This window comes from Filicampus tigris, chromosome 14 (assembly GCF_054856515.1).
Source record: "Filicampus tigris isolate MCC_2025a chromosome 14, RoL_Ftig_1.0, whole genome shotgun sequence".
NCBI lineage: Eukaryota > Metazoa > Chordata > Actinopteri > Syngnathiformes > Syngnathidae > Filicampus > Filicampus tigris.
Genome location: NC_141230.1, coordinates 10,194,039 through 10,221,977, shown reverse-complemented (window position 1 = coordinate 10,221,977; position 27,939 = coordinate 10,194,039). Strand labels below are relative to the sequence as shown.

The 27,939-nt window shown below is 40.8% G+C and overlaps 2 protein-coding genes, 1 long non-coding RNA gene and 1 other non-coding gene across 6 annotated transcripts in view; 2 read left to right on the top strand and 2 right to left on the bottom strand.

The window, feature by feature from the left end:
• Nucleotides 1-20,451, bottom strand: part of mgat4a (alpha-1,3-mannosyl-glycoprotein 4-beta-N-acetylglucosaminyltransferase A) — a 36,450-nt gene extending 15,999 nt beyond the window's left edge. The window contains exons 1-3 of the mRNA XM_086052021.1: nucleotides 18,294-20,451; nucleotides 1,605-1,772; nucleotides 1,215-1,355 (exon numbers count right to left, since the gene is read on the bottom strand). Of these exons, the coding sequence (XP_085908147.1) occupies nucleotides 1,215-1,355; nucleotides 1,605-1,772; nucleotides 18,294-18,387 (403 nt within the window). The 5' untranslated portion in view covers nucleotides 18,388-20,451. The remainder of the gene's footprint in view (nucleotides 1-1,214; nucleotides 1,356-1,604; nucleotides 1,773-18,293) is intronic.
• Nucleotides 18,539-23,352, top strand: LOC147136273 (uncharacterized). Of its 2 annotated transcripts, XR_015089611.1 has the most exons (4): nucleotides 18,539-21,103; nucleotides 21,235-21,341; nucleotides 21,521-21,697; nucleotides 22,189-23,352. It is a non-coding gene; the product is annotated as an uncharacterized LOC147136273 (long non-coding RNA). The 2 variants fall into 2 exon arrangements; XR_015089610.1 differs by having other exon boundaries at nucleotides 18,540-21,341.
• On the bottom strand, nucleotides 22,037-27,501 carry creg2 (cellular repressor of E1A-stimulated genes 2). Of its 2 annotated transcripts, XM_086052022.1 has the most exons (4): nucleotides 26,872-27,499; nucleotides 25,931-26,100; nucleotides 24,889-25,002; nucleotides 22,037-22,366 (listed from the first exon to the last, which is right to left on the bottom strand). In XM_086052022.1, exons 1-4 carry the CDS (start codon nucleotides 27,262-27,264, stop codon nucleotides 22,225-22,227), a joined length of 819 nt encoding a protein of 272 aa, XP_085908148.1. In that variant the 5' UTR covers nucleotides 27,265-27,499; the 3' UTR covers nucleotides 22,037-22,224. The 2 variants fall into 2 exon arrangements, with proteins under 2 accessions (XP_085908148.1, XP_085908149.1); XM_086052023.1 differs by lacking the exon at nucleotides 24,889-25,002 and having other exon boundaries at nucleotides 26,872-27,501.
• trnan-guu (transfer RNA asparagine (anticodon GUU)) lies at nucleotides 26,650-26,723 on the top strand. Its single transcript has one exon. It is a non-coding gene; the product is annotated as a tRNA-Asn (tRNA).
• Nucleotides 27,502-27,939: the final 438 nt, after the last annotated feature.

Genomic DNA, 27,939 nt, shown 5'->3' with positions numbered 1-27,939 from the left:
ATCATGCATGTTGTCGTTTCCCTTTCGGTCTTTCCCTTCAGGGGTACTGGACATATATGCAGAGGCCTGCACTGCAAAGTTCAGCCAGTTTGACCGGTGTTGCGACATGAGCCTTTAAAAAAAATAAGTTTTTTTTCTTCAGCGTTTTAGTGCACACATGCCATAATTGAGGACTTGATGTGGAAAATAACTCAAAAGCAGTTGGATTTGAGAATATGAGGTGTAAATTGAACAATGACGCTTTCTGTGTTGCCAACTGCTCTACTTTAATAATGGCATGGGGAGTGTCATCTATGTTATGCATGAAAGGATTCTATTCATGTTTTAGTGTCATTATCAACAGGGTCGATTAATCTAGAACACTTCAAGTGGGAAGTGGTAGAAGGTAGCACACTGACTACACTATCAAAACCAGGAGGTTTGCTGCATAGCTTGTTAAAGACCCCACAATGTACTGTACATAGACTATAATTATCTACAGTGTGTAAACATTCCTGGGTGAGGCCCTAATATGATGCTGAGTCCAGAGGATATTTACAGTGAACTCGGCAGTGAAGGCATGTAAGGCAAGTAGAGTAGCGTTTTACCTCGGTGCTGATATTCGTCAAAATGCAGAAAATCGGTATCGGCCTTTTTTAAAAAATCTGATGGCTGATAATAAATCCATTTAAAACTGTGCTAACTTCTAGGAACTATTTATGTAAAATTTCAGAGAGATTGTGCTGGCCCTGGCAACATTCGGCACCTTTTTGTTTGAAATCAAAACAAAGATAAGTGAAATTTGAACATTTGTGTCATTTTGAAATTTTGGAGAGCTTTCTTTACTTTCGAAAATATAGGGATCCATTGTTTAAGTTTTCATTTCACTTTGCAAGACATGCTGATGACCCTGGGAGCGCTCTTTTTGCTAGAATTTTGCAATATTGATAAAAATGTATAATAATAATCAACATTGTGCAAAACTGAAAAAAAATGTTCAATAACCATACGCTTAAATACATTCAAAGTTAAGAGTTGTAATTTTTTTAAATTAATTTGACGCCAATATTTTCCTTTTTGCTGAAAATGAATATCGGCTCCAAATATCGGTTATCGGGCCTCTTTGACTACTAATAATCGGTGTCGGCCCTGAAAAAAAAACATATCAGTCATATCTCTATCGTAGAGTCAGGACTCCTATAAAATGCGTTTGGGCAGCAACGGCAAGTGCTCACCTCCGGTGCGTCCGAGGCCGACTTGTACGGCCGGGTGCAAGCCGTTTTCATTGTCGAGCAGGTGAGGCAGGTGGTGGTAGATGTTTGGCACGTGGAGGGGTTTCCTGTTGGCCAGCTCCTTCAAAAGTTTCTGGGTATCAGCTACACGCATGAGGACATGAAATGCGTTACAGTACGCAACCACAGTGTATCACACACACAATTGCTAATACATTCTAAAGAGGACATTTTCAAAGTGTGTGTGGAGTCCCATACAGCAGGGACACTATTCTTCACCGGTGGCTGCGGTTTTTAGATGCATCCCACTAGGAAGCGGTGACGGCTCTGACGAAATAGCAACCACCAGAACACCTGACTTCCTTTTGTTCGATGTTCCAAGTAATCAGTTACCTGAAAAAGTGGTGAGAGCATCTTTAGTGTTGTTGGTTTCGGCAATGGCGCGCCGAAACTGCTCAAGGATGATGTTGAGCTCCGACGAGCGCTGCAGTGTCCTGTGTTCGGCCACGCGGAGGCGCTCTTTCAAGGCATGGAACTCCTGCTGGTATGCCACCAGTTTCTCTGTAATGAGGAATAGAAAAGTGACCTGTGAGTGCTTGACTCATTAAAAAGACAACGATGTCAACAGCTGTCTGAGATATTTGGTGAACTTCAGCGAGCCGCTCCCACATGGATTGTATTGTATACAAAAGTCACCTGTGGCTGACTTCCTTGTTGGCGACTGGCAGAAAAGAAATCATTAAAGCAACACCGTGTCACTTGTCAGTTTTTGTTGAATATGGCGGCGCCATGTGGACAAAAGCGGTAGTGTTTTGACAAAAATCAACCACAATTCCCATGCGTGCCAGCCAGTGTCGTGAAATCCAGAGCCGTACTTGTAGCGAAAGGAGGATGCGAGTATGCCGTAAAGCAATTCAGGACATTTGTATTTTTTTGTGTGCCAGGGTTGATCCCATCCTCCTCAAAGTTGCTTTGTGCCAGTAAAAAGGATACAGACCCCCTCAGGGCATGAAGTCCCGTTCAACTAATGTACTTGTGAGTCAATGTTTCAAGAAAAGAGTTGTGAAAAAATTTTATTAAGTTCGATTTCTTGCCCAGTGCTGCTTTAAGGGTTTTAATAAGCGACCACGAGCTCAGACAACAAACAACATTCTTTATTCTACCACTACTTATGCCAATGTAGTAGTAAAGTCCTGATTAGAGAAAGTATTTGCAGGAAAAATGATAAGCACAAATAACAAAAATGAAAAACACAAAGTGTGAGGGTAACTCAGTGTGCCTCCTTGTACCGCGTGACTACGTCCCGTTTATAACTTTGAAATGTTGGACTATCGTAACCGAGGACCCGCTGTAGTAGATTCACAAAAGTGTTGTCAACTAGACACAGACTTTCTCGCAAGTATGCTTCTCTATTTTAAAATGTGTAATAAAGATACTCTAGACATTTGCTGCCAAAGCTGTCCAATACCTACAGTCTCAATGGCATACTTTTAAAACCTCGTAAAAATGGTCACGGAACACGGTTGTCATCTGACAACTACGACATTTGTTTTGGCCAAAGGAATGACTTGAGATTTCTTCATCCTGTTAATCGGGCACATAAGAGGATGCTCTGTTTTTAAGGCATCGGTTTAGTTTTCTTGAGACGCTGTCGTCATAATGTTGGTTCATATGACTCAGCTACAGGCACCGGCAACTTCCCCCCGCAAAGTTGATTCGCTGTATTTTCCTTTCTTCATCTAAAAGTTTTGAGGCAAATTGAAAGAGCGGCCCAGATGGAGAGGGTTACAGTTTACCCGGGCCGCCTCAGAGCTACCAGCGCTGGTATATTTTTGCTTTGCTCTTTCGGGGAGCTCATCAATAAAACAATGATGACTGGACTCCCTTTATCTTTTCCCTCTCCCGCATTCTCTCTGGCCGAGCTATTGTCTGTCCACGCTGCTCCTGCTTTAAACACAGATGCAGTCATTTGGACCCGAGCCCCATGAAAAGGGCAGCTTCAAACCCTGAACTGACTTTCATCTGCACAACAGTGCTTTGACTGCCGGGCCTGTGGAGGTGAAGCCACACCTGCAATCCCATGGCGCAAACAGTGCAGATAAGGTTTCTATTTGTCCAATAAAGTGAAGTCCAGACAAAAAAAAAAAAAAAAAAAACACTTAAGGGCTTTCACACGCATTGGCCAATTCACATATTCTAAAAAGAGTTCCAATTAACTGATTAAAAGAGTTTGTCTTTTTTCCCCAGAATAACAAAAGAACCTTTTTCTTGGGAAAGAAATCATTCTATGGCTCAAAATGCGCCTCAAATGTATAGCATTGGTATAAGAAGGCAAAATGACTTGATGTGCATAACACGGCCTGTTTGACCAATGAACAATGTTTGAATGGTCTAGCGCTTATCTTTCTTCTTTGCTGATGCTGACATAGCCGAAACCGTGATCCTCTTGAAAGCAACTCCAAGCCCCACAATCTTCCACACCTGTCATCACTTTTTCAAGATTGTCTCTCGAAAGTAAATTCAACACCTTAGAATTCCTGACTCTGTTGAAATGTCAACTAAGCGTTTGTTTATTTTTTTTTTTTCTTTATTCAAGAGTCAACGCTTGCCTTTGTGGCCAAGAGGAGAAGCCTGCCAGAGTGCCCATAAACACGAAGTCATAGACGCAAATGTAGTGGTTAAATTCTCTGACGGATTTAGCCTGAAAGTTCCGGGCAATCCACGCCAGTGATTTTTATTGCTTTACTGCTGCTGTTTAGTTAGTATCATTTTTTTTTTTTTTTGTTCATGTATTGTGTACACTGCCATTTGCAACCTTGTTATTTGAGCTACTGCCTGTGCTGGCCCTGAAATTCTCTCCGGTAAAAGTATAGTCAATGTTGATGAAATTAAAAAGGTCAAATGGAAATAATCTAACTGGGCATGTGTCAAGTTGTGTCACTTGGAGGAGCAATAGAGTGGATTAAAAAAAAAAATGACGTAGACAACTGCTCTAACAATTAGACCAACCAGAGTCCATCCCCTTCCCAATCTAATTAGTCGTCTCCATTTCTCAGGAGCAATGGGAGGAGGGGCTAAGACCCACCGCTGACACAACAAGCTCTCTTTACAAGTACCTTCCTTCTGTTTGCATTTCCTCCCCTCCTGAGACTAATATTTTCACAAAACTGTATACGCGTTTCACCACATGCAGCGAAATATGCTTATGTTCACTTTTGTGTTCTGCGGCAGCCTCTTTATCTCTTCTCTCAGGACATTCTGTCGCGACAGCGCCCTCCCTGCAAACACTGCCGTATTTATTTATTAATGGAGGCATGTGGGAGGAAAGGGCACTTGAAATGTGCAATTGACATGCATCAAATGCCTTTAAAAGGTGCGTTAATCATTCCTCTCATTTTTTTACCTAAAACGACTAAAAAAGGTATAACCAAACTAAATGTAAAGTTTGGAGTATCAGTGTAAGTTTGAAGCAGCAATTAACTTGGCTTTATGGAGTTAAGGCTTGAGGGACTAACTATTTTACTGGAATACTTTTACTGGACTCTTGCCGATGTAATAGGACAATTTTTTATGGAGTTTGGCATTTTCTTGGAAATTTGTGAGGCTGAAAAAGCGAGTTGCATATTTTTGTGTGTTTTAGGCTGGTCTGACTTAAAGGGGAAGTCAACGCAAACATACTTTTTTCAAGAATATGTTCTATGCAGGCTCACTGGTTGAAACAAGGCATTTTGATGAATATTGCGTTTGTGGAATATGAGTTAAGTAAAATGCCGTGACTGAAACCCCTGACCTAGTTTATAGTTTCGGATCGGACTATATACTGAAAAAACATTTGTTACTTAAAGGCAATCTAACTGCGGTGCTGAAAAAAAAAAAAAAAATGGTGTGCCACAGATTTTGCTTGGCCTATACGAGAATGAGAGCCAGATGTACGCAAAACATGCTTGTGCATTATGCATGAGAAAGAACCCTCCAGTAGTGCACCTCGTGCTTCCACAATGCAGCTGCCATATGTAGCACGAGGCATTCAAACAGGCAATTATCGCTCACAAGACCTCAGCACAGTGAGCATCAGAGGATTACCTCATGTTCGCTTCATTCCAAAAGAAAATAACTTCAACAAGGAGTATTAAGAGAAGAAATAGGCATCAGAAGCCTCACATTAAAGTGGAAATGAAGCTAAAAAATACATTTAAAAAAATCTTCGCAGTAATACAAGTATGTTTGTGCAGAGTAAATTAAGCACAAAACAAGTGGTTTGTTTTTCTTGGTTGCGTTTAGAAGGCAATACAAACGCGAGTGCGCAGGCGATGGAAAGCTGTCACTTTATGCAAACCTGGATAAAACTGAATGCACTGTAGTCATACAGAATGTGAAGTGACACTGATTTGGTGTCTATCTTCCAATCAAAACATTTTTTTAAAAGCACTTTTTACATCCTACAAATTCACAAGCTGCAAGTCCTCTACAAAAACTATTTTTAGAACGCTCAGATTGTACTCGACAAAAACAAGTGCCTTAACTGTGTAATTGTATACTTGACACGATGAAGCATGGATTGAAGTAGGCTTCAGTAGCATGATGATGGGCAGCATATTTTGGATGGTAGGGAAAAATCTCCAGCAAGACTGGAAATATTAGACTTAAAGCCGAAATCAACCCAAACACATTTTTTTCAAGAATATGTTCCCAGAAGGCCCACTAGTTGAAACACGGCATTCTGATTAATATTGCGTTTGTGGAATAAGAGTTAATCCATCCGTTTTTAGCCATCTCAGGGGGTGGCCATTTTGTCACTTCTGTCGACTGAAAATGACGCCACAGTTGCTCAGGGCTCAGCTAACAACCAATCACGGCTCACCTGTTTTCTGAAGCTGAGCCGTGATTGGCCGTTACCTGAGCAGTTGTGATGTCATTTTCAGTCGACAGAAGTGACAAAATGGCCACCCCGAGAGATGGCTAAAAACGGGTGGATATGAAGCGAACTGATTTGGACCAGATAAAGCGAAAGCAGCCCAAAGTTATGTGCTATTCACCGAAAAGTAAATGAAAATGCGAAAGTTGTCCTCTTTGTTAAGATTATTACACTCACTAGAAATCACCTAGAGTGGCTTTATTTGGAAGAAATCTTCCTTTTGTGGTAATTGTTTCTGTACTTAGAATCCTATCAAATAGACTGCAACAAAATGCATGGCAGAGGCGACTGATAGGACAATCGCATCACACAGAAGTGACCACAAAAGCTTCTTCCCATGACTTCCGAGACCCATGTGAGCCTCGTGCACAAACCACAGAACAAGAGCAAATACTTCAGCAAACACTCGCCATGGTGTACACTCTGCATTTACGAGGCCTCGCCTTCACCATAGCTGTGAATATGTATGCCGATAGGCTTGCCATGCGTCCAGAAAAAAGAAGAAAAAAAGTCCACAAACACACAGGAACACAGCTGCAGAAAAAGTAACAACAAATTAAAGCATGTATCCCGCTCTTAAATTGAGGGGAATTCTCTAGGGGAATTCTGTGGCGATATAGAAACGAAGGAAGATTGTGAGTGAGGGAACGGAAGCGTGGGACACAGGATGTTGCTGTTACTATAATAACTTAACAGTGCAAAATGCCCAGTCCGGTTTCCGACAGTGGAAGAAACGCCCGGAGGAATAGTAGGTGCGAGTGTGTGTGTGTAGACACTAGGCAGCGGGACACATGCAACAAAGAACGAACACATCCTACTTCTTGTCTCATTGCCTCGTCAGCACTCTGCCGCCTTTCACATATCCGCTCTCCCTCTTTTATCGTTTGGCCCGCTCTCCTCATCCTTCCAGGCCACTGAGGATTTGTCTGGCAGGCCGCCCAACGACGACACAATCCAAACGCTTACAACATGATGCATGATACAGGCGGACAACAAGTGAGAGAAACCCCCTCATTGCACATTATTGTGCAACGTGTGCGTGTAAATCCGGGCAACCAATTTGATGCACTCGCGTGTGCTATTTTTGTCCCATTGTGTGTGGACTGCTGGGACCCAGAGATCTGGTGGATGGGAGAGCTGAAAGGACAGTGAGGAGGAAGTGTAATTTGCAAAGAGGAAGAGTGTTCAAGAATGAACACACAACTTCAACACCCCACCTAAAAAACGTATGCCATGTACAGCGGTGGTGTGACAAAGTACAAATACTTCATGACTGTAGTTCAGATGATTTTTCAGGCATCTGTATTGTACTTAATACAAACACTTTTAATAAACAAAGAAGAGTTTTACAGATAACTGACTCTGTAAGATGCTGTAAGATTTGTCTCTTTTTGCAGAGGATAAAGAATATATATATCGGAAATGGTACACGGAATGCAGTTAAATAGCACTTTATCCACCCCATGCAATGCCCTAAGCACTTAAAGCCTCAAATTCAATTATGTTTAAACTTAGCTGTTGAACCGGAGGTGTACGATGGCATGTTTTGGCAGTTGCTTCTCTGGAAATGTTTTTCTTTTTAGTTTCAAATTGCTTACTTGAAGTAGGATCCCTCGCTGTACCAAAGGTAGAATCCGGGGTGCTTTTTACTTAGTCTTTTTCTACGTATCTGGGTTAGGGTTACTTCTGCTTAAGTACAGAGTTTAAGTTATGTACAGCACTTGGAAACTGATCAAAATTAAGGGATAAGACCCTTGTTTTTCTTGAAATTAGCTGGTTCTCGTCATCAACCATTGACTTCACAGGAGGTTTTGAAAAAGACATGATTTAGAATGGATGACAGGTATGTTTTACGTTCAAAATTTGAAAAATGTCATCCTGCCGCCTGTTTGAGACACCTGATATAAAGGATTACAATTTGACATAATTTGAAATATGAATACAAGTAACTATATCTTAAGCAAAAAAAATTAACGTGTTTGGTGTTCGTATTTTTGTTAATCAACCAGTGTCGATGGGTCCGATGGACCCGCTAAAGTTTGGGGGTTTCAAAACAACACAATCAAATAATTTTCTGTTAAAATACTCAACAGATGTTTACTACATCGCAATTGCAAGTCATATGAACAGCAAATATTGTTAATATTACCTTTGTTGGATCACATTTATGAATTAATGTGCAACTTTTTTTTTTTTAATAAAATGTCTTAAAAAAATGAAAATCCCTTAACAGTGTGTTATCAACATGAGGTTTCAGATATGCCATGTGTAATTTTTTTTTTTTTTTTTTAATAAATTCCCGAAAACGGGTCCCACAGCCCCGACCACCATACAAGGGTTACACATGTTTCATGTTGAAAAACAAGATTTGTGACTCAAACTTTCATTAACATGTTCATATGGCTTTAGATTTTATAACCAATTTCACCGCATTTCACAGATGCTCAAAACGCTTAATTGCAAGTGAATTCATCAAGCTGCAGGTTTATCACTTCACTGTTTGTTTTTACACATCTTGTTAAAATTTTAGATCCGACCAAGAATTAGCTTTTGGCACACTACAAAACTACGCAAAAAAATACATAATAAATAAATAAAATAAAAAATTGTGAGTTATAGTTGCAGTGCAAAACTGACATGTTGAGTTCTTTTGATGCCGCCTCTACTGGTTGCAGCCAAGTAGTGCACTGCATTATTTATCTTAAAACGAAAGTCAACCCAAACATATTTTTTTCAAGAATATGTTCCCAGTAGGCCCACTAGTTGAAATACAGCATTCTGATTAATTTTGCGTTTGTGGAATATAAGTTAAGCAGCAAAATGCACTCGTTTTGCGGCCATTTTGTCTTCTGTCGACTGAAAATGACATCACAACTGCTCACAACGACCGATCACGGCCGACCTCTTTTCTGAATCTGAGCCATGATTGGTCGTTGTGAGCAGTTGTGATGTCATTTTCAGTTGACGGAAAACAAAATGGCCGCCCCCAGAGATGGCTAAAAACTAGTGGATTTACACTTATTCCACAAACACAATATTTATCAGAATGCCCGGTTTCAACTAGTGAGCTTGCATAGAACATATTCTTGAAAACAATATGTTTGCGTTGACTTCCGCTTTAAGCTGCTTCAAGATGCAACTAGATTCCGCATAATCAACATTAAAATGGATCAGTCAATTATCATGCCCATCCCTAACTGCCGTTTCCACTCGTACAACAGCATAAATGATGAAGAATAAAATAACCATCATGCATTGTGCCCTGAGGATGTCACACTGAGATGTTTTCACCGTCATCCAACCTGCTCGTTGAGATTACTGTGGCTTCGCCATGAGATGCAACAAGAAACAAAGAAGCGCACACTCGGGAGAGTCACGATGGAGTGTTTGTACAGCTGACTGACATCAGGCCCCCGTCCGTCGCAGCAAGTCTCGTGACCAGAGAGCGATCCAAGATGTCAGAGGCGAAGAACTCAAACAGCCAAGATTAGCTCTCAACTCCCAACGATGACACTCACGCATTGGTTGAATGACATTTAACAGATACCGATTCAAATTCCGATTATCACTGTCGTGACTCACAAAATCCAAAACATTAGTCGGCGTGTAACAATAGCCTCAAACATCATTCGTACATCTTTTTTGTTTATCTTTGGGAAGGTCATCAAGACCCATTAAGTTTCTCAAATGTTCCCAGAAAATCTTAACCACTAAACAAGACATAAAAATAACTAAGTGGCCCAAAGAAAGAAAATTCCATCCATCCATCATATCTCCAATAATGCATGTCCTCAGGCGAAAGAAACATTCACACTCATATTAGAGTTAGTTTTCAATTTAGTGTCTTCAATTAAACTCTTAAGATACTGTAATGTTTTGGAAGGTAGGAGGAAGCTAGAGTACCCGCAAAAAAACGACAAGGAGGGGAAAGCATACAAAAACCTGAACCTCAGACGCAGACGCCCTTTACAGATGTGCACTGTTGTTTTTCATGCCTTCAAAAAGTCTTTGAGGTAGCACATTACAACAGATGCGAGCTGCGCATTTAGTACCCGAGCCTCCACGCAACTGGACCAAATACATTTGGAGAGGTACAGCATCAATATTGATCATATAACATGTCAAAAACAGATCAAATATACCAAGTCTAAATACTGTACTGTCCTCTCAGTTCAAAGTCAGCTTTAGCTGATCCCTGGCAATTCAACAGGATGATTAGCCCTTTCGGCACTATGCTAAACTAATGCAGTTCTTCTCAACTAGCGGGGAGGGACACCCTTGGGGGGTGCATGTGACTTGAGGAACATTTTTTTTTTTGCCGTACAAGAATAGAATGTAATAGCAATTACATTACGTGCCAGTCTTTTCTGTGACAGACTAAAAAAACATGAAAAGGTTATTATTTGTTGAAAGTTGTTCTATATTTCTTTTTTCTTGTTTTGTTTTCTTTAAGGGCGGCACGGTGGTCGACTGGTTAGCACGTCCGCCTCACAGTTCAGAGGTCGTGGGTTCGATCCCGGCTCCGGCCTCCCTGTGTGGAGTTTGCATGTTCTCCCCGTGCCTGCGTGGGTTTTCTCCGGGTACTCCGGTTTCCTCCCGCATTCCAAAATCATGCACGGTAGGCTAATTGGACACTCTAAATTGCCACTAGGTGTGATTGTGAGTACGGATGTTTGTTTGTCTCTGTGTGCCCTGCGATTGGCTGGCAACCAGTTCAGGGTGTCCCCCGCCTACTGCCCGTTGACAGCTGGGAGAGGCTCCAGCACGCCCCGCGACCCTTGTGAGGAGAAGCGGTATCGATAAAGGATGGATGAATGTTTTCTTTCATGTTAAAAAGTTTATAGACAATTATACTATTTATCGTCGCGGCAGAGAGTTGGGGGGGTGCAAAATGTTTTCTTCTTCCTGGGTGCGTGTAAAGGAAAATAATTGAGAAGCACTGGGTGAACTATGGACTACACTGCATATGTTCTTGTGTTTCCTTGTTCATTTGCCTCGAATGTAAAGCACTTTTAACACAGAGGATCTTATCAGACTATTTGGCAATTGTCAACAGAGAATGTGCAAAGTCACTGGGCTGACACTTGAATGGAGGTGACTAGTAAATGACAGCGCTGTGACTGAGACGAGTGTATGCGGGGCAGGCCATTGGTTTGACATTTGTGACAGCTTTGTCACAGATTGGGGGCTGCCGGTAAGTATTCATAGAGCTTCAAAAGAATGAGAAAGAAACTCTTCAGTCCAAAATTCTTAAAAACGCATACAATTTGGAGATCGACCAAAATCTTCAAGGAAAAATATCTACCCACCTGCAGCTGTCACGTACGGAACTGTTGAAGTGTATTTTCCCAAAAATGGTTAACTTCTGTTTATACTGGCTTCTTTCATGTTCAAGAACATTATAATTAGCGGTGTTCCGATCAGGGTTTTATGCTGCCGATATCGATAATCCATGAGTGTGATCGGCCAATACAGATCACATAGATTTGGTCTAAAACCTAAAAAAAAAACATTTAGAGCTACAATTACCATTTTTTTCTTAAATAACCGATTCATCTGTTGATTTTTTTCAATAATTGACCTATCACATTGAAAAAAAACAACAACTTTTGTTTAATTCAAACCCTTTAAGGCTCAGAAACAGGACATTGCTTCAAATAGACAGTGCAGTAAATGCAGAAATTATTGATTTTCGGGTTTGATTGTCACGAGTCACATTTACACGGAGCCTTGTTTTACAATTAAAATTAAACCAAATCACCGAATGGAATGAAAATACTCCCACATCTCAGAGCAAATCAGAATGGAATAATTAAATATAATAAAACATTGTAGAACGAAAAGAAGACGAGTGTTTCAAGTCACATTTGTCATGCACTTGTATACAAAACACAATATAAAAGCGATCTGCACACTATTTTGGATTTATTGACATCAAATGTGAGCTCCTAGGATGAAAAGCCACTATCACTTCCACAAAATCAAAAATATTGTCCAAAGGACTTTATTTTTACAGGGTGAAGTGGACAATTGTAGGAATGTGCATATGAATTTTGGTGGCGATTGGTCGTAGTTTCTGGACATTGAGCGACACTCAAGTTTTATTACAGCTCCATAGGCAGACGGCCGGCAGCCATGGCTGTTAACTTTTGCTAGTGCCGTGGCTTGTCGAGGCAGAATTAGCTTTCGACGGGTAAAGAGACAAGGTTAGCAGAACAGCCTTGAGCATTGCTGAAGAAAGTAATATATAGAATCTACTACACGTAACATTACTGACTATGATATATTATTTAAACTGGGTGTAATTCTGATATAGATTTCTCCGTAATAAAATGACACCTTTTTTAATTGTTTGCAACTGCTGTAAGTGGGTAGAGCACATAATGATTATGAACAATTGGCGACTTTTCAGTGTGATCGATCGGCCATAAAAGGCTTTAATGACCGATTGAATACTTTTCCACGAAAATCGGATCCGAGCACCCCTAATTATGTCACTTAAAACATTGCTAGTAACATTATTGACTGTTTGTAAATTCTAACGTTTTTATAAATATGAACAATTGGGATGGGACTTTCACCGTTTGAAATTCTTGAGAAAACTTAATGACTTATAAGTGCGTGCTCAACCACGATAACCCTGTAAATAGACTAGTTTACGCATATTGTATTTTCCAAGAAGGTTGATGTTTAAACTATCAAAAGAATGTGTGCATTTCAGTCCCCATACTTTGGGGGAAAAAGCCTTTCGGGTCTTTCCGGTTTACAACTGCTTGAGTTTCCGTCATTTGGAAAATGTCTTGAATTCCAAACACCTTGGGCTGATGCCGTTGCCCGTTTGCCTTTGTTCCAATAATATGTGCACAGTGCTAGGACACACGGGTGGTGCAGTGGGTGGGCCCTGCCCGGCCAGCCCCACTCCAGAGCTCAGCCCCGAATCCCCGTTTTCAGTTAAGCTCCGATCCTCGGGCCCGAAAGGGCATCCGACTGAGCCAGCAATCTCCAGGCCAACCACCACATGTCACAGAAACTCTCACGTCGCATGAAATCTGTTCTCTGACACTGGTTGACTTCACAGTTGTTCTAACTTCAAAACTAAGTGTTAGCAGGGCCATGCTGTCAACCAGTGGCATTTGACAGGATTTGTTGGAATAAGTATTATCTAGCATACCGTATGTGCATTTACCTATGACAGGATCATCTCTTAAGGTCCCTATAAAGTGTAAATATTCAAACTGTCAAAGTTAAAGCCTTAACTTTAGAGATCACTTTAAATTATTCAATTTTTCAAAAACAGCCAGCATGAGAAGAGCGAGACAGTCTCAAGAGAAAAATAACGTGCCAAATAAATATATGTATAAATAACGCGTCGACAATTTTGATCGTCGACGTCGTTGTGATTAGTCAACTAATCTGGGCAGCCCTAATTTGAATGATTAATTCAATAAAACATTGGAAAAAAAGAAAACGTGAAATGAAGATTCCAAATTGTGAAAACTCATGCACTCATCTCTGCTCTCGAATGCTCTGGGCATGCCTGCTAATGGCTGAGAACACACCCCACTAAACTATCAATCCAAATACATGTACTATGACCTAGAAAAGTTGATGCTAATTAATCTAGCATTAAAACCTAAATACATGTAGGACCCGAGAAAATGTATCCCCTTAAAGCCTCAGGTGGCTGGAAGGTATCCCATCAGGCCGTTGTGGGACTTTTCCAAGCCATGACGATGAGGGGCTGTAAAGTGGTCAGTCCAGTGGACTTTCCAAAGGGAAGATGTACCTGTATTTATGTATTCGATTCCTCGAGTAATCGATGGAATAATTGATAAGATTCTATTCTGTGATCGCTACATGAATGATCACAATAATGCTCTTTGTTCCGATTAAAAATGTGTTGGTTTGTGTCAACAGGTGCAGCGCACACTGCAACAGGCATCATCCCGTTGCTGTTTAGTCACACTGAAGAGTCATTCGCTGCTAATGTGGTTTCATTCTTTGGACTTCCTTTTAAAGAAGACTTTGATAGCGCATAAGCACAACATGATACCTTGGCTTGGAATTTATCTGAGGGCTGCAATTATTTACACTTTGCTGATAAGAAGTCTCAAAAGACCAAGCCCCAACGCTTCCCACAGGGACTGCATCCTGGGCAAGCAGCCACACTCGGGCCTCACGTAACGCCCAAACAGAAAGTGCTGTGCGAAAAGGTTGGCACCAATAATAAGCTAATAAGTGCATGATATATGATGGTGTGCTGGTATAGGGAATGAGACAGTGGTACACTGGGCTTTTAACAAGAGCAAAACTTTCCGTAGAGTCAAACAACACTGAAAGTGAAAATAGGAAGTGTCTTCCAAGATGGATGTCATTGAGCTAGTTAGCAAGCTGGATGGCTGTCAGCTTTGAAGCAATGTGGATTTCCATTTGCATGTTCCCTGGTTGGATGGCTACTTACTAACTAACCTAGACCAAATGTCAACCAGCTGGGGACCAAAATGGATGTAGACTTGCCACTCCCCAGTTGGATATCTCCCAACTACTACCAAGTTGCATTTACCATACAGTCTATTATCTATTTAACAGTAAGCATGTGAGCCAGCAAATTATCAAAGTGGATGAACATCACCACTAGCTATTAACCAAGCTGAACTTCAACTAGATAATAATCAAGCTCAACATCTACCATGTTTTGAGCAAGCCTGGAAGGTTACTGTCAAGATAGAACCAAGCTTAAAGTCAAGCAAGTATTTACTAGGGATGGCTGGATGGCACTTTTTGATATCCAATACCTCCAATACCTCGTGGATTGGCAGCTACCGATCCCACTGCCCGCCTTGTGAAACAACATCAGCGGAACGTTTGCGTTTCTCCTGCCGAACTGGTAAAAATGTTGTGGTTGACCATGTACTGGATATAAAGTGAAGTAGGGCTGTTCGATTTTGCCGAACAAGAAAATCCCGATTATTTTCTCTCAAACCCGATTTTACGATTGCGATTACGATTTCTTTGTTAAAAAAAATAAAATATTGAGAAATTAAGTATTTTGAATGTCATTTATTTAAACTTAATTTTTCTTTCTTTGAACTCAAAATGACAGTCAACTAAACTTAATATACACAGAACAATTCGTTGGGATTAACAGCATTTTACTGACACAATAGATTTCAGATCTGTTCTTAATTAAACCAATAAAGATAAAAAAAAGTGCATATACCATCTGAAACAAAATCATCAACATGAGAGAAGGTTGACAGTCAAGTCTGTAAACCAAACAGTCTGTCAGCAAGTCATTTTTCCAACCAGCTAGTGACTAGCCTTTCACCTTTCTTCCTGGTCTTACTTAAATATAAATCAATGATTAGTGCAAAGTGTCACTCAATAATACAATGCACTGTCAAGCTTAAGTACGGATGCATAGTCCGGTTGGACCAGAGGTCCGTTGTAGAGGAGAAAAAACGGGACGCCTTTCAGACGTTGAGTTACTTGCTCACGGGTTGTATTGTACATGTGAGGCATTTGTTTTTATTTTTATATTTAGTTTTTATCGAGACATCCTACCAAAGCCCAGTGCGCATGTGTGCACAAGCACAAAACACCGATAAGTGTTTTCGCAGGTATTTTCTAACTTTTTGTCCTACCTGTCGTACGTTCGGTTAAAAGCGGTGAGTACTTACTATCTTTGTTTTTATTGAGTCTTATTTGACTCTTTGATTGCCTCAAAAATACTTGGTGTGTGTTTTCCGTCATAGCTTTGAAGCATTGTGTGTTTTCTTGTACAGTGGTACCTCCACTTACGAACGTCTCTTCATCCGAAATTTTCAAGTTACGAAACGCCTCAACAGAAAAATATTGCCTCTTGTTACGAAAGAAATTTCAAGATACGAAAGGTAAAAATACAGTATGGGCTGCCACTCGCAGCTCCGGAGTTTCTTGAATGCAACATACTCATAGCTGCTCTGCCATTGGCTAGCCTAGCATCTTCCTGGCATCCCATTGGCTAAGAGGGACCTCTACCGTATGTGTCTATGTGTGTAGATAGACAGGTAGATAGATATATATGTGATAGATATGTCTATGCAGCGTAATCGTCATTCGCCCCTCGGGCCATGAGGTGTTCCGATAGTTTTATGTGAATTAGAAACGAGGAAAAGAAAAAAAAGGAGAATATCGGGGGGGGGGTTTTGTCCTTACAAACAAAGCAAGAGATAATAGAAAAGTATGAAAAGGGGATGCGTTTGGTTTATCTCGCTAAAGAATATGACCGTAATGTATCGACAGTCGCCACGTTATTAAATCGGTTCTTTACAAAACGCCAGGCAAAAAACACTTCTGAGAGAGAACATGAACCAGAGAGGGCTGAAGATCCATGCTTGCCTGATTGCTTGCCCACTGCCAGTCGCCCTCTGCCTCCCGAGAGTTGATACGAGTTTGGTGTCGCTATAAATATAATCAGTCGTGGTTCATGTGCGCATTCGTGCTCTTGTCCTCTTCAGTCTGTGGAAGTGGAGAAGCGATTGCCATGGAATTTTTTGATTTTGTGGATGTGACCATGATGAGATCACGTTTTATGTCAATAAATCCAAATTATTGTTCAGAACACTATCATACTTTCACAGGTTGAAGTGGACAAGAGTAGTAATGTGCATTTGCATTTTGGTGGCGATCGGTCGCCGTTTTAGACAACAGAGCTGACAAAGCGAGCAATATTACCACGCTTGGCTCCCTCCCGTGGCGTAGGCCGCTGAGACCGAAAACATAACATAAGCCGCGCCCCAAAAGGGGGCGGGACAATTTGGCGTACCCATGTGGAAGCAAAAAATATATATAACGCATCACACACATTTGACAAAAATTGTAAAAGTATTTTAAGTGTGATAACTAAGTTATTTCTGCATATTTTTTTCCTTTCAACCACTCAAAATGTTTAGTGGCATCAGAGCTATCTATACACATAGTTTTTATTTTTTCTTTGTACTTTTTTGTCCTCTATTGACAATAAAAGCAGTACTGTGCCATGACCAAAACTAACTATATTGGATATATATGTATAAAACAAAATTAAATTGGAAAATTTCATATCACACAATTAGAGCCTTGAAAAGGTCAAAGTGTCATAACAACAAAATCTTTTATTTCCATGCCCATTTTTGGCAATGGCCGTTTTTGTGTATAATACCCCTAAACATGCAATTGTCTACATTAATTGTAAATGTTTTGAAGTGCGATAACTAAATCATTTCTGAATATTTTTTTACTTTCAACTACTCGAAATGTTCAGTGGCATCAAAGCTATCCATACAAAGCAGCACTGTGCTATGACCAAAAACACCTAACGGTGAAGGGGTATTAAATGCTCAACACAAAAATTTGGCATGCATACGTCAGTACAAGCGTAAATAAAGCAATTGATGTGGTAATCGCGGGAAATGCATGCTTTCACATTAGGTTTCCAATGCATTAAAAAAATCTGAATTATAATGGGTGTCTATGCTACAAAAATTGTATTTATGTCATGTTTAGATATCAAGTTCAATCTCATTGCTGCAATGCCTTTGAATGGTCAGTAGGTGGCATTTTGAAGTTTTATTTCAATTTTAGACACCCCTTGGAAATGTCAGCTCTCTGGTGTGTTTTTTTTTATATGCTTTGTCTTTGATTTACAGATCAAACATTCAAAAAGTTTACAAAAAAATGTAGACAAAAGTCTTTTGAGGGGGCATTTTAGTTCCAATGTCATTTTTACATGCAAAACTATTATATAAGTGCCAATGTTAAGCTCATCCAAGTGTCCCTTTAAGAAATTTCTTCCAGAACCAATTAATTTCGTAAGTAGAGGTACCACTGTAGTAGCTTTTGAGCAAAGTGTTGATCTGTTGACCACACTCAATTGTATCATTCAGTTGTCAGGACGTCCTATATTTTCTTAGGGATTTTTTAAAGTTCTACCTGTATGCACCTAAACAAAACAAGCTCAAAGCGCACGGTAGTATTTTCAACATAGTCTGCAATTTTTTAACATTGTCTGGCATTGAATGAGTTCTTACCTTTCACGTTTAAATCCATACGAAATACTTGACTTCCATTATTATTACTAGACTTTTACACTCGCCATTACGGTGAAGGGATTCAATTAACACCATGATATGAATTCCAAACCATACCTTTGCCATTTTGCCAGGCGGTGTACCAAGACAAGCTGAGGAAAGACGTGAAGAAAATTATCGCAGTGGCCACAGTTCCATTTCTGAGCCTCATCTCATTTCAGCGAAGCCTCGCTTGCGTCGCCGCCGTCCTCCGTGGTTCAAAGAGGCTCTCCCACGAATGTGACACCCCCCCCCCACCACCACCACAGTCGGAAGAGTGTACAGAGACAAACCAAAGGTCTTCCGCGTCGAGATGATTTACATGACTGGTTAATACGAAGAGGGGGGTTAGCTGCCGGTGCGGTCCATTTCTGGTGGAGAGGGGGACGTTAATAAGAGTCACAAGCAGGAACAAGCATTTTGACCTCGGCTTTGTGGCGGACGGCTGATGGTGGTGGAGGACCCTTCCGTGATAGCCTGCTAGCGACGCCTCGAAATCACGTCGATTCCACTGCGACGAGCAACAGATGAGAAAACCCGAAATTGATAACAGTACAGTCGTTCCAAGTGCAGTGACGTTTTTCTACGGAATCATTTTCGGCTCTGCGCTTCACGCTTGTCAGTCGGGCTGTGCGAGACGTTCAGCTAAAATTAAATGGCAATTACTGCGCACTATTGACAAAACCCCGCAAAATAAGGCACTCCGTGTATTGTGTGTCCAAGTCTTCCGTGGCGAAACGCCATAAATATGAACAATTCCACATGCATTAGCACGCGCATTTCCCAACACCTAAACTGTTTGTTCCAGCCTATTACATTACGTGTACACGCTCGCTTCCGGAATCATCTTTCAAAATAAAGTATGTTTCCCGGTCTATCTGGACATACCGCAGTTTTGACAGGATTAACAGTTGAGTGGATGTTCTTCTTGTGATTTTTATGACGTGTGGCAGGCAAAGTGCATTACCGTTACCTACTGGTATAATGTGCAAACCAACTAAGACCACTAACCTATGGAAAAGAAAAGGAGAGGGAGGAGTGGAACCCTCAAATCTTCTATGTAACTTGTAACACGGTAGTTGTCGATAACAGTTAGTGTATCTGATCTGCTCTAAGATCCCTCATGTCAAGAAATGTAGCTGGTGCCTCCGCTATCTACCTTATTTTATCATGTTTCTTCTTCATACACTGATTGTATGACAAATAAAAGCCATACAATTCTCCTTCCTCACCACCACACACTTATGCAAACATACAGTTTGCACCGGCCTATCACGCGCAGGGTCCTGTCCTTGCTCCACTATCCCACCTTGCCCCTTTACAAATCCATACGTATCGACCACTTCCATTTTCACTCGTTTGTTCGCTTCAGCATACGAGAGCTTGTCCATTATCGAAATTCTCTGTGCCTCTCTTGCATGCTTCTGAACAACACACCCTTCATATACTGCACTATGAGCACCTCCACAATTACAACACTACGGCACCAACTCCACACTTCCCATACTCATTCTGTCCAGCTCCACACCTTAACATCCCTCTTCATTCCTTAGCAATATAGCCAAATCGTTGACACACACACCCACACACGCAAAAAAACACTTTACACGTCTGGGCCATTCTACCGAATTGTTTGAAATTGCTGTCCCACAATGAAAATCAAATTTGAAAAAACAATGAAGTGTTCAGACCTTGCATAATTAGTAATATCTTGTTAAGATCTATTTTATCACAAGACATTAATTGAGATACTATTAAACGGAATGTATATGTCACTCCCTATTGGGAGGTGGCTGTCCCAAACTTTCATTCATTAATTCCGGAGGAAACCCCCGCAGGCACGGGGAGGTCATGCAAACTCCACACAGGGAGGCCGGAGCCGGGATCGAACCCACGACCTCTGAACTGTGAGGCGGACGTGCTAACCAGTCTTCCACCGTGCCGCCGCTGTCCCAATCTCTAACTCCTAAATTTCAATTAATGAAAATAAAATGTAGATTTTGCCAATTAAAAAAATATTTTACTTTAATAGATCGTTTTGGCTGCTTTAAAATGTATGGTGAAAGATTTACATTGATTTTGTAGATTTTTTTTCAAATTAAAAGTTTTTATGTAAGAAAAAAAACCTGTCCCAACTTTTAATGTCACTACCGAAACGCAAAGAGCATTTTAGCCACATCCCTAGAAATTTCACCAATAAGAGACATTGCCTTCATGTTCATCAATGGACACATGGCGAGTAATTAGTTTACAGCATTATTAAGTATGTACCCTCCAAAGTCTGAAAATCAACATGTGGTTTTAAGGACCGTCACTACCAAACACCTCACGGCTGTTAAAAATTCATTTAGATTGATTTTGATGTCAAAACCATATATATAAATTTATTTAAAAAAATACTCTGTAGAGGGAGAATGGAAAAAAAATGAATCGGCTAATAGAATTATTCTTATTCTTATGTAATTGTGTGTTTCGGTATAGTGACAAATTTTAGGACAGGCAAGATATTAGGGAAAAGCTAGAAAATACTATTTGAAAATTGACTGTACTTTTACTATACATGTGCCCCTTAGATATGGTGCAACATGATGACAGTAAAGGTTTTTCTGAAATAACAAATTTCACACATTTTCCAACTCTGAATTTGAACCAATTCAGTAGAATGGCCCGTATATGTATTCCCTCACACCATGGTTTACGTAACCAATGTTAGAACATCTTCAAATTGTAACATCACTGCCAGTCCATCTCCATCTCTTCTACTCCTAATCCTTTTAGCCTCAAACACTACACACAGAAATTGTCCGCTGGATGGAACATGGTGCAACATGAACTCCCAGAAGCAACCGCTGACATTTATTGGGTCCGACTTCAACCAGAAACAAAAGGTGGGAGGCGGCGCCTACTCGGCCTTCCTGCGGTGGAAGCCCTGGATCCACTCTCTTGCCTCCTACAGTCCTCCGATCGACCCTCTCCATCTCACACTGTACTATGACAGAAATGATGATTTGATTTACAGGGAAACCTTTGAGTCAGTGCAGGGTGAAACTTGGATGCTCAAAAGTACAGATATTTACATAGGGAAACAAGGAGTGGCGGCTGCATCCACCTTGACAAAAGACCAGAGTGAGTGGTTTATGATGAGTCGGACATCTTTTCCACACATTTCACTTGCACTTGCACTAGGTCATGAAGCCCGAGAACTGGGACCCATGATAAGGAAATGCCATTTGGCGAACGATTGGCAACAAGGTCAAATACCAAATGTGTTGTACTCTCCTAGTGCTGAATGTTTTTGTATTCAGAGCGCCGCGATGGACGAGGGGGTGCTGGAGCATGTGACACTGACGCGATTCCACGGCAGAGAGCTCTTGGACCATGAGGACGCCGAAGAGCTGCTGAATTTGCTGCCGGACTCACTGTGGTCCGAGGGGCCTGCCGACGTGGGATTATGTACATCCGTGACTCCAGTCGCGTTTGAGGTAGACTCGACTGCTTTTGTCAACATGCCGCAATATCCTTGTAAACATGAGGCCGCTGAAGGCATCGCGGAGACCCTCGAGGGACTCTGGAAAGCCGGAGTCCTAGAAGAATCAAATTCTCCCTTTAACACTCCCATTCTACCAGTAAAAAAGGCCGACGGCATCAATTACAGGATGGCTCATGATTTGAGACGAATAAACGACATTACTAAAACGCCCTGCGTTCCGGTCCCTGATCCACACCGTTGTTTGGGTGTTCTGGGCCCGGAAATGCAATGGTTTTCGGTAATTGATTTGGCTAATGCCAGTGTTGATCTCAAAAGGGGGATTAAAGGGATATGGGTTTTTTTTGTTTAATGTAGCTTACATTCTGGCCCTCACCATGGCTTGATACACCGAAACATTTGACAGACTTGGATTCGTGTGCCTTATACAGTATGACAGCATTACATAGTATGAAGAGATACAGTTATGTCGTTGTTTTGTTCTAGGCTGACATTATGCAGAGGGAGAATATAGCAGGACTCTTAAAAAGGGGAAGCTTTGAAGTATTCCTCCAGCGGAACGAGAGATGTACCCCCGGTCCAGTCCTGCAGCCACACTTGGATCAGCTCCAGCTTCATGAAGAACCACTTGTGTCCCACGGGCCACTTTGCCATCACAGGATGCCTGGAACAAAGAAAGCGACATTTCAGAATGCACTGATGTCCAAATACTTCGTTACTGTGTTTATTAAGTAGATTTATATTCCGGCAACTTTTACTTTTCCTCCACTACTTTGTCAAAAGAAAATGTATACTTTTACTGCTATACATTCCCCTAACCATCTTTATTACTCATGACTAAAAAATAAAATCACAAGAAATTGTTCACAAACAAAGTGAAAGAATTGTCCCGCCTGTCCACATGGAGGGACGCAATTTACCGAAAGCACCAGCTGCTGACTCTGTTTTTCACACAATATCTCCAGCTCAGATGACGATGATAACGACTACTATATTGAACTCTGTGGGTGTGATAACTGCCTGAAGTCAGCTAATCAGTCTTTTTATTTCATTGTTCAATTAAAAATAAAAAAATAAAAAAATTCATAAATGATATCAGTGCAACACCTGAAAGGAAAAGAACAAAACATAGTAAAATGAAAAGAAAGTACAATGAAAAAAGGAGTCAGAAGACGAAAATCTTCTATGCTCTCACCCCTGATACATAAATGCACATAAATTCCCCAAATAAAATCTTTTTTTACTAAGAATTTTGTGATTACTTATAGTATATTAGACACTTTAAAATATACAGACAACATTATTATATATATTCTAGCAAATCTTTATACAAACAAAATGATTTTATATACACACACATACATAATTACATGTGTAAAAAATAAATATCAAAACTTATGCAATTATTAATGCTGAAAGTGATCATTTCGAGCAGTGGTGGGCAACTCCGGTTCTCCAAGGCCACTGTCCTGTATGTTTTAGATGTCTCCTTCCTCCAACTCCACCTGATTCAAATTAGGCAGACACAGTTGTTTCGTATTTCATTTTTAAAATACATGCCAATTTCCTCTTGTCCTGTAAGTCCCTTTAAAAATGGCCTGGAAAGGCCACACAAGGGTCATGCAGCAAGCGGTATACTCGGAAACTCAATTTGACACCAAACGCAATTTCTGAAAGCACCCATGAGTGCGGTCACACTTTCACATCTTCTGGTGAAATATAAAATAGCTTTTTTTGTACCTGTGTCTTTTCTACTGCGGTCAACAGTGCTGAAGGGACACTCATTATTCATTTTTTGCCAGAGGTGGGAATTTAATTGGGAAGTGAAAAAAAATGTCCCCCAGGCCGGACTTTGGACATGCCTGCAGAGGCTGCAGGACATTTTTTCAATTGGCCAGGACTAGGGCTCTTCGATTTTGCCTAACAAGAAAACACTGATTATTTTCTCTCAAACACAATTTTATGATTACAAATTCTTTGTAAAATAAAAAATAAAGAAACTTGAAGTATTTTGAATGTCTTTTATTTAAACTTAATTTTTCTTTCTTTGAACTCAAAATGTCCGTCAATTTAACTTAATACACACAGAACAATCCATTGGGATTAACACCATTTTACTTACACAATAGATTTCAGATCTGTTCTTAATTAAATAATTAAACCAATAAAGAAAGAAGAAAGTGCATGTACCATCTGAAACGAAATCATCAACATGAGAGAAGGTTGACAGTCAAGTCTGTAAACCAAACAGTCTGTCAGCAAGTCATTTTGCCAACCAGCTAGTGACTAGCCTTTCACCTTTCTTCCTGGTCTTACTTAAATACAAATCAATGATTAGTGCAAAGTGTCACTCAATAATACAATGCACTGTCAAGCTTAAGTACGGATGCATAGTCCGGTTGGACCAGAGGTCCGTTGTAGAGGGAAAAAAAAGGGACGACTTTCAGGCGTTGAGTTACTTGCTCACAGGTTGTATTGTACATGCGGGGCACAGACTAGACTACAGATCTATATTTGCCTGATTTATTTACTAAACGCTCACTTGCCTGAGCAAATAGCAGAATCACCGGTAGCCATGGATGTTGTTGTTGTTATCGGACTGAAGCGGAAATGCAGAAAAAACTACGGTGTCTTAGATATACCAAAAGTAATTAAATCGAACGTGCCGATTTGAACGTTTTTTAAAATTGTTTAATCCAGAAAACTCAGTTACGGTTCAAAATCGCTTAATAGAGCAGCCCTAGCCAGGACATTTGTGATCTTACTGAGTGGCAAAAATTGGGGCATTCAGAAGAAGCACATCAAGGTATGGTAAATTAATATCACTAACTCAGTGAAATCCACCCTGAAAAACAACTAATATTACTGCAATCTTGCTCATCAGTTGTGATTGTCTCCTTCCTTTATATCTGTATGCAATATACATATTATACTGCCTCCTGGTGGCCAAAGTGCACACGCACAATAAATAAATCATGACGCGCAAATTGTTCAATTCTTTATATTGTATTCAATTACTGTATGTTATTGTTGCATTTTTATCAAGTAAAATATTACAGAGTGTTATTTCTCATTAAAAAACAAGTTTCAACATTTTGTGTTGTTTTTCTTTTGGGGCGGCTAGAATGAATGAGGGATTGTTTTGTATCATGACACTACTGTACTTTAAAAGTGCTCACAAGCTACCTGGAGAACATGGCCTCCTTGGCGAAGGCGAGCTCCTCTGGGGCTACCTCCACCATCTTGCCTGTAAGTGTGAGTCGAGCACATCTGGGGTCCTCTGGGTCATATATCATTTGTCTGGGAAGAGAACATTTCAGTACAATCTAAGGAGAGCCAATACAAGCACTCTGGAATATTGCACTCCACTCTATACTGCACACTTGTTTTCAAATTATTGTAAACCTACAGAAAGGTAAAGTAGCATATAATGATGCTCTGAGATTGTTACTCAAGAGGATGTCTAGATGGACTCGTACAAGTGAAATGTTTATAAGTGCAAGAGACAATCAATACTTTATGGGCCTTTCTAAGAAATTAAATCTACAGTAAACTCCACTCCATTTCGGGTTTGCATTACTACTGTTTCGTAGTTTTTGTTTTTATAGAATGAATAACTCTATTTTCGTCTAATGCGTGTTTATTTTGGGGGTAATTCCACTGACGACCACTACACGGTTTAAATTTGAAAGAACAACGAAAACAAGAAGTATTTCACAGTCTAGTTTTTCTTGAAATGTATTGAACATCATCCTCTGTAACCCTGTTTTTTACGCCAACAGAAAGTGAGGTCTGCAGGTTAATTTTGTAATACACATCTTTAAGCATGATTATTGATGTATATTTTGAGATGGTAAGATACGTTTGTGTGGAACAAAAAGATTGTTTACTGTGAACAGACGGTTCAGTACATTGTTAGACTGCACAATATTTTTTATCTATTGCTCTTGCTCGCTTTCAATATATCATATACTGTATTCTAAATGTGTTTAAAGACCTCAAACATAAATGCTATTAAAACATGCTTAGGGAGTATTTAAATAGGGTATCGCAGAATTCACTTATTGCGGGGGTGGTGTGAAACGTAATCCCAGTAGCACCGATGAAAAATTGTGAACCCCCTCAATGATCGAAGTTGCCCATCCCTTCAGTATATTGTTCAAATGCTTATATTTTCAGTGTTGTTCCAAACTGTGATCATATCAGAGGTGGACCAGCATGTGCTTGCCTGCAGAAATCACTCTCAGCCTCTGAGAAAGTGATGGAAGCATAGGGGTCCATTTTCAGGTCAGATACCGTGTTGTCCATGGGTGTCACGTAAAAGTAAATAATCCCTGTGCTGTTGTCCAGCGGTCCATCACTGATGGAGAAAATGTTCCCAAAGGGGAGACCTTTGATCTAGAAAAAAAACCAACATAAAAATACATCATGACTCACTCATTATTATGTACAGTTACCTTGACCTAAGAGTAGAATTTAACCAAGCTTGATATTTCAATTTACTTGTACAGTGGTGCTCTGAGATAAGCGTGCCTTGCCGCGACTTTTTCGAGATACCAACCGTCGCCTGGCCGATTTGTTTGTCTTGAGACACAAGCAAACATTGGAGATACGACTACGTTTCAGACACCCACTGTTAAGATGGTGGTAGCAAACTAAACAACACCCGGCCACCATTAATTCACGTGGTTTTCTTGCAGTGTAAGGACAATACCAGCTGTTGGTGGTAATGCACCAAATAAACTGGTAACACACCTCTAAGAAGATGAACAAGGAAGGATGATTTGGTAAAGTTATGTGCTCACATTTTCCATGTTCGCAGGTTGTGTCGAAAAAGTGTTATTACTGTGTTTGCAGCCCTCGTGCCTTAAAAAAAAAAAATACTCCCGCCCATTATCATTCCCTGACTACGAATTTCAAGGAAGCCTGATCGCCTACTTCAACAACGTCTCTGTGGCGCAATCGGTTAGCGCGTTCGGCTGTTAACCGAAAGGTTGGTGGTTCGAGCCCACCCAGGGACGGTACTGTTTTGTTTTTGTTTTTTTTATGGGACGTGACATTACATGTCCGGTTTTTAATCTAACGTCATTTAGACTAAATTGATATCATCTGATTTTGTATCTTGAATCACACAGCGTGATAGTACACTGTTCCTGTGGCGTGTGCTACCTTGTCTTGACTAGAAATGGTGGCCAGGGAGCCCCAGTCGCTGCTGTGAGCGATGTATCTGGCCGTTCTTGCGGTCTCCTGGTGCGGGGGAGGCCCGCCGCCCGCCAGCTTGACTTTCTCCGTCCGATAGGAGAAGAGGCGTGCCGCCGCACCGGGGTCGCCCTCCGGCTCCACTCGCTCCGCGGCACTCTTGTCTACGGCTTCCGGGTACGCTTGCTTCCACAGCCCGCCGCCGTCCACCAGCAAGGCCGGGGCGACCTCCTCTGACAGGTCGGCGTCCTCCACCACATCGTTGGAGACCGCCCAGGAGACGGAGCCCCTAAGAGTGTAGCCCGCACACGCGGTCAGGATGTTGGCCAACACTGGCAGGGTGAAGTAAAAAGTGCGCCTCATGAGTTCTATGCAATGGCTGTCTTCATTAATGCTTTACGTGCGAACATGTGAGCGTTTCATAATCAATAGCTGCCCCCTGTTGGCATGTTAGGGTACCGCATACACGTGCAGAAAGAAAACGCCAAATGTAGAAGACGCGTGGGAGAGAACTGCAGCTGATTATAGTACGGGGGTCCATCATAGGCGGAATGCCCAGCTCTGAAAAGCAGTACTTTTGTCGAAACAGCTCATCAACGCACTTCAGTATAGTTCCTTCAACATGGAGCTAAAGCAACGCTTTGATCAAAAGCAGCAAATAGACAAAGGAATGTTTAAATCCACGTGTCACAAATATTATGTACATTGGACAGTTCAGAAAACAAATAACTGTCAATTTTTGAATAACGACACCAGGAACATACTGCTTTTATATTTGGTATCATAAAACCATAATTATTTTGTCACTAAGCTTCCATCATTAAATTTTAGCATCAAACCAGAACATACTGCATGGAGACTTTCACCTTGAATATGATTATACAGAATAGATACGAATGAATCAAAATCAATCACGGTACTCTCGTGGTTACCACATCTGTCTCCCAGTCTGGACATTCGGGTTTGAATCTCCATTGCAACAGTTGTGTTGGTAGTTTGCCTGTTTTCTCTGGTTACTCCGACTTCCTCCCATATTCC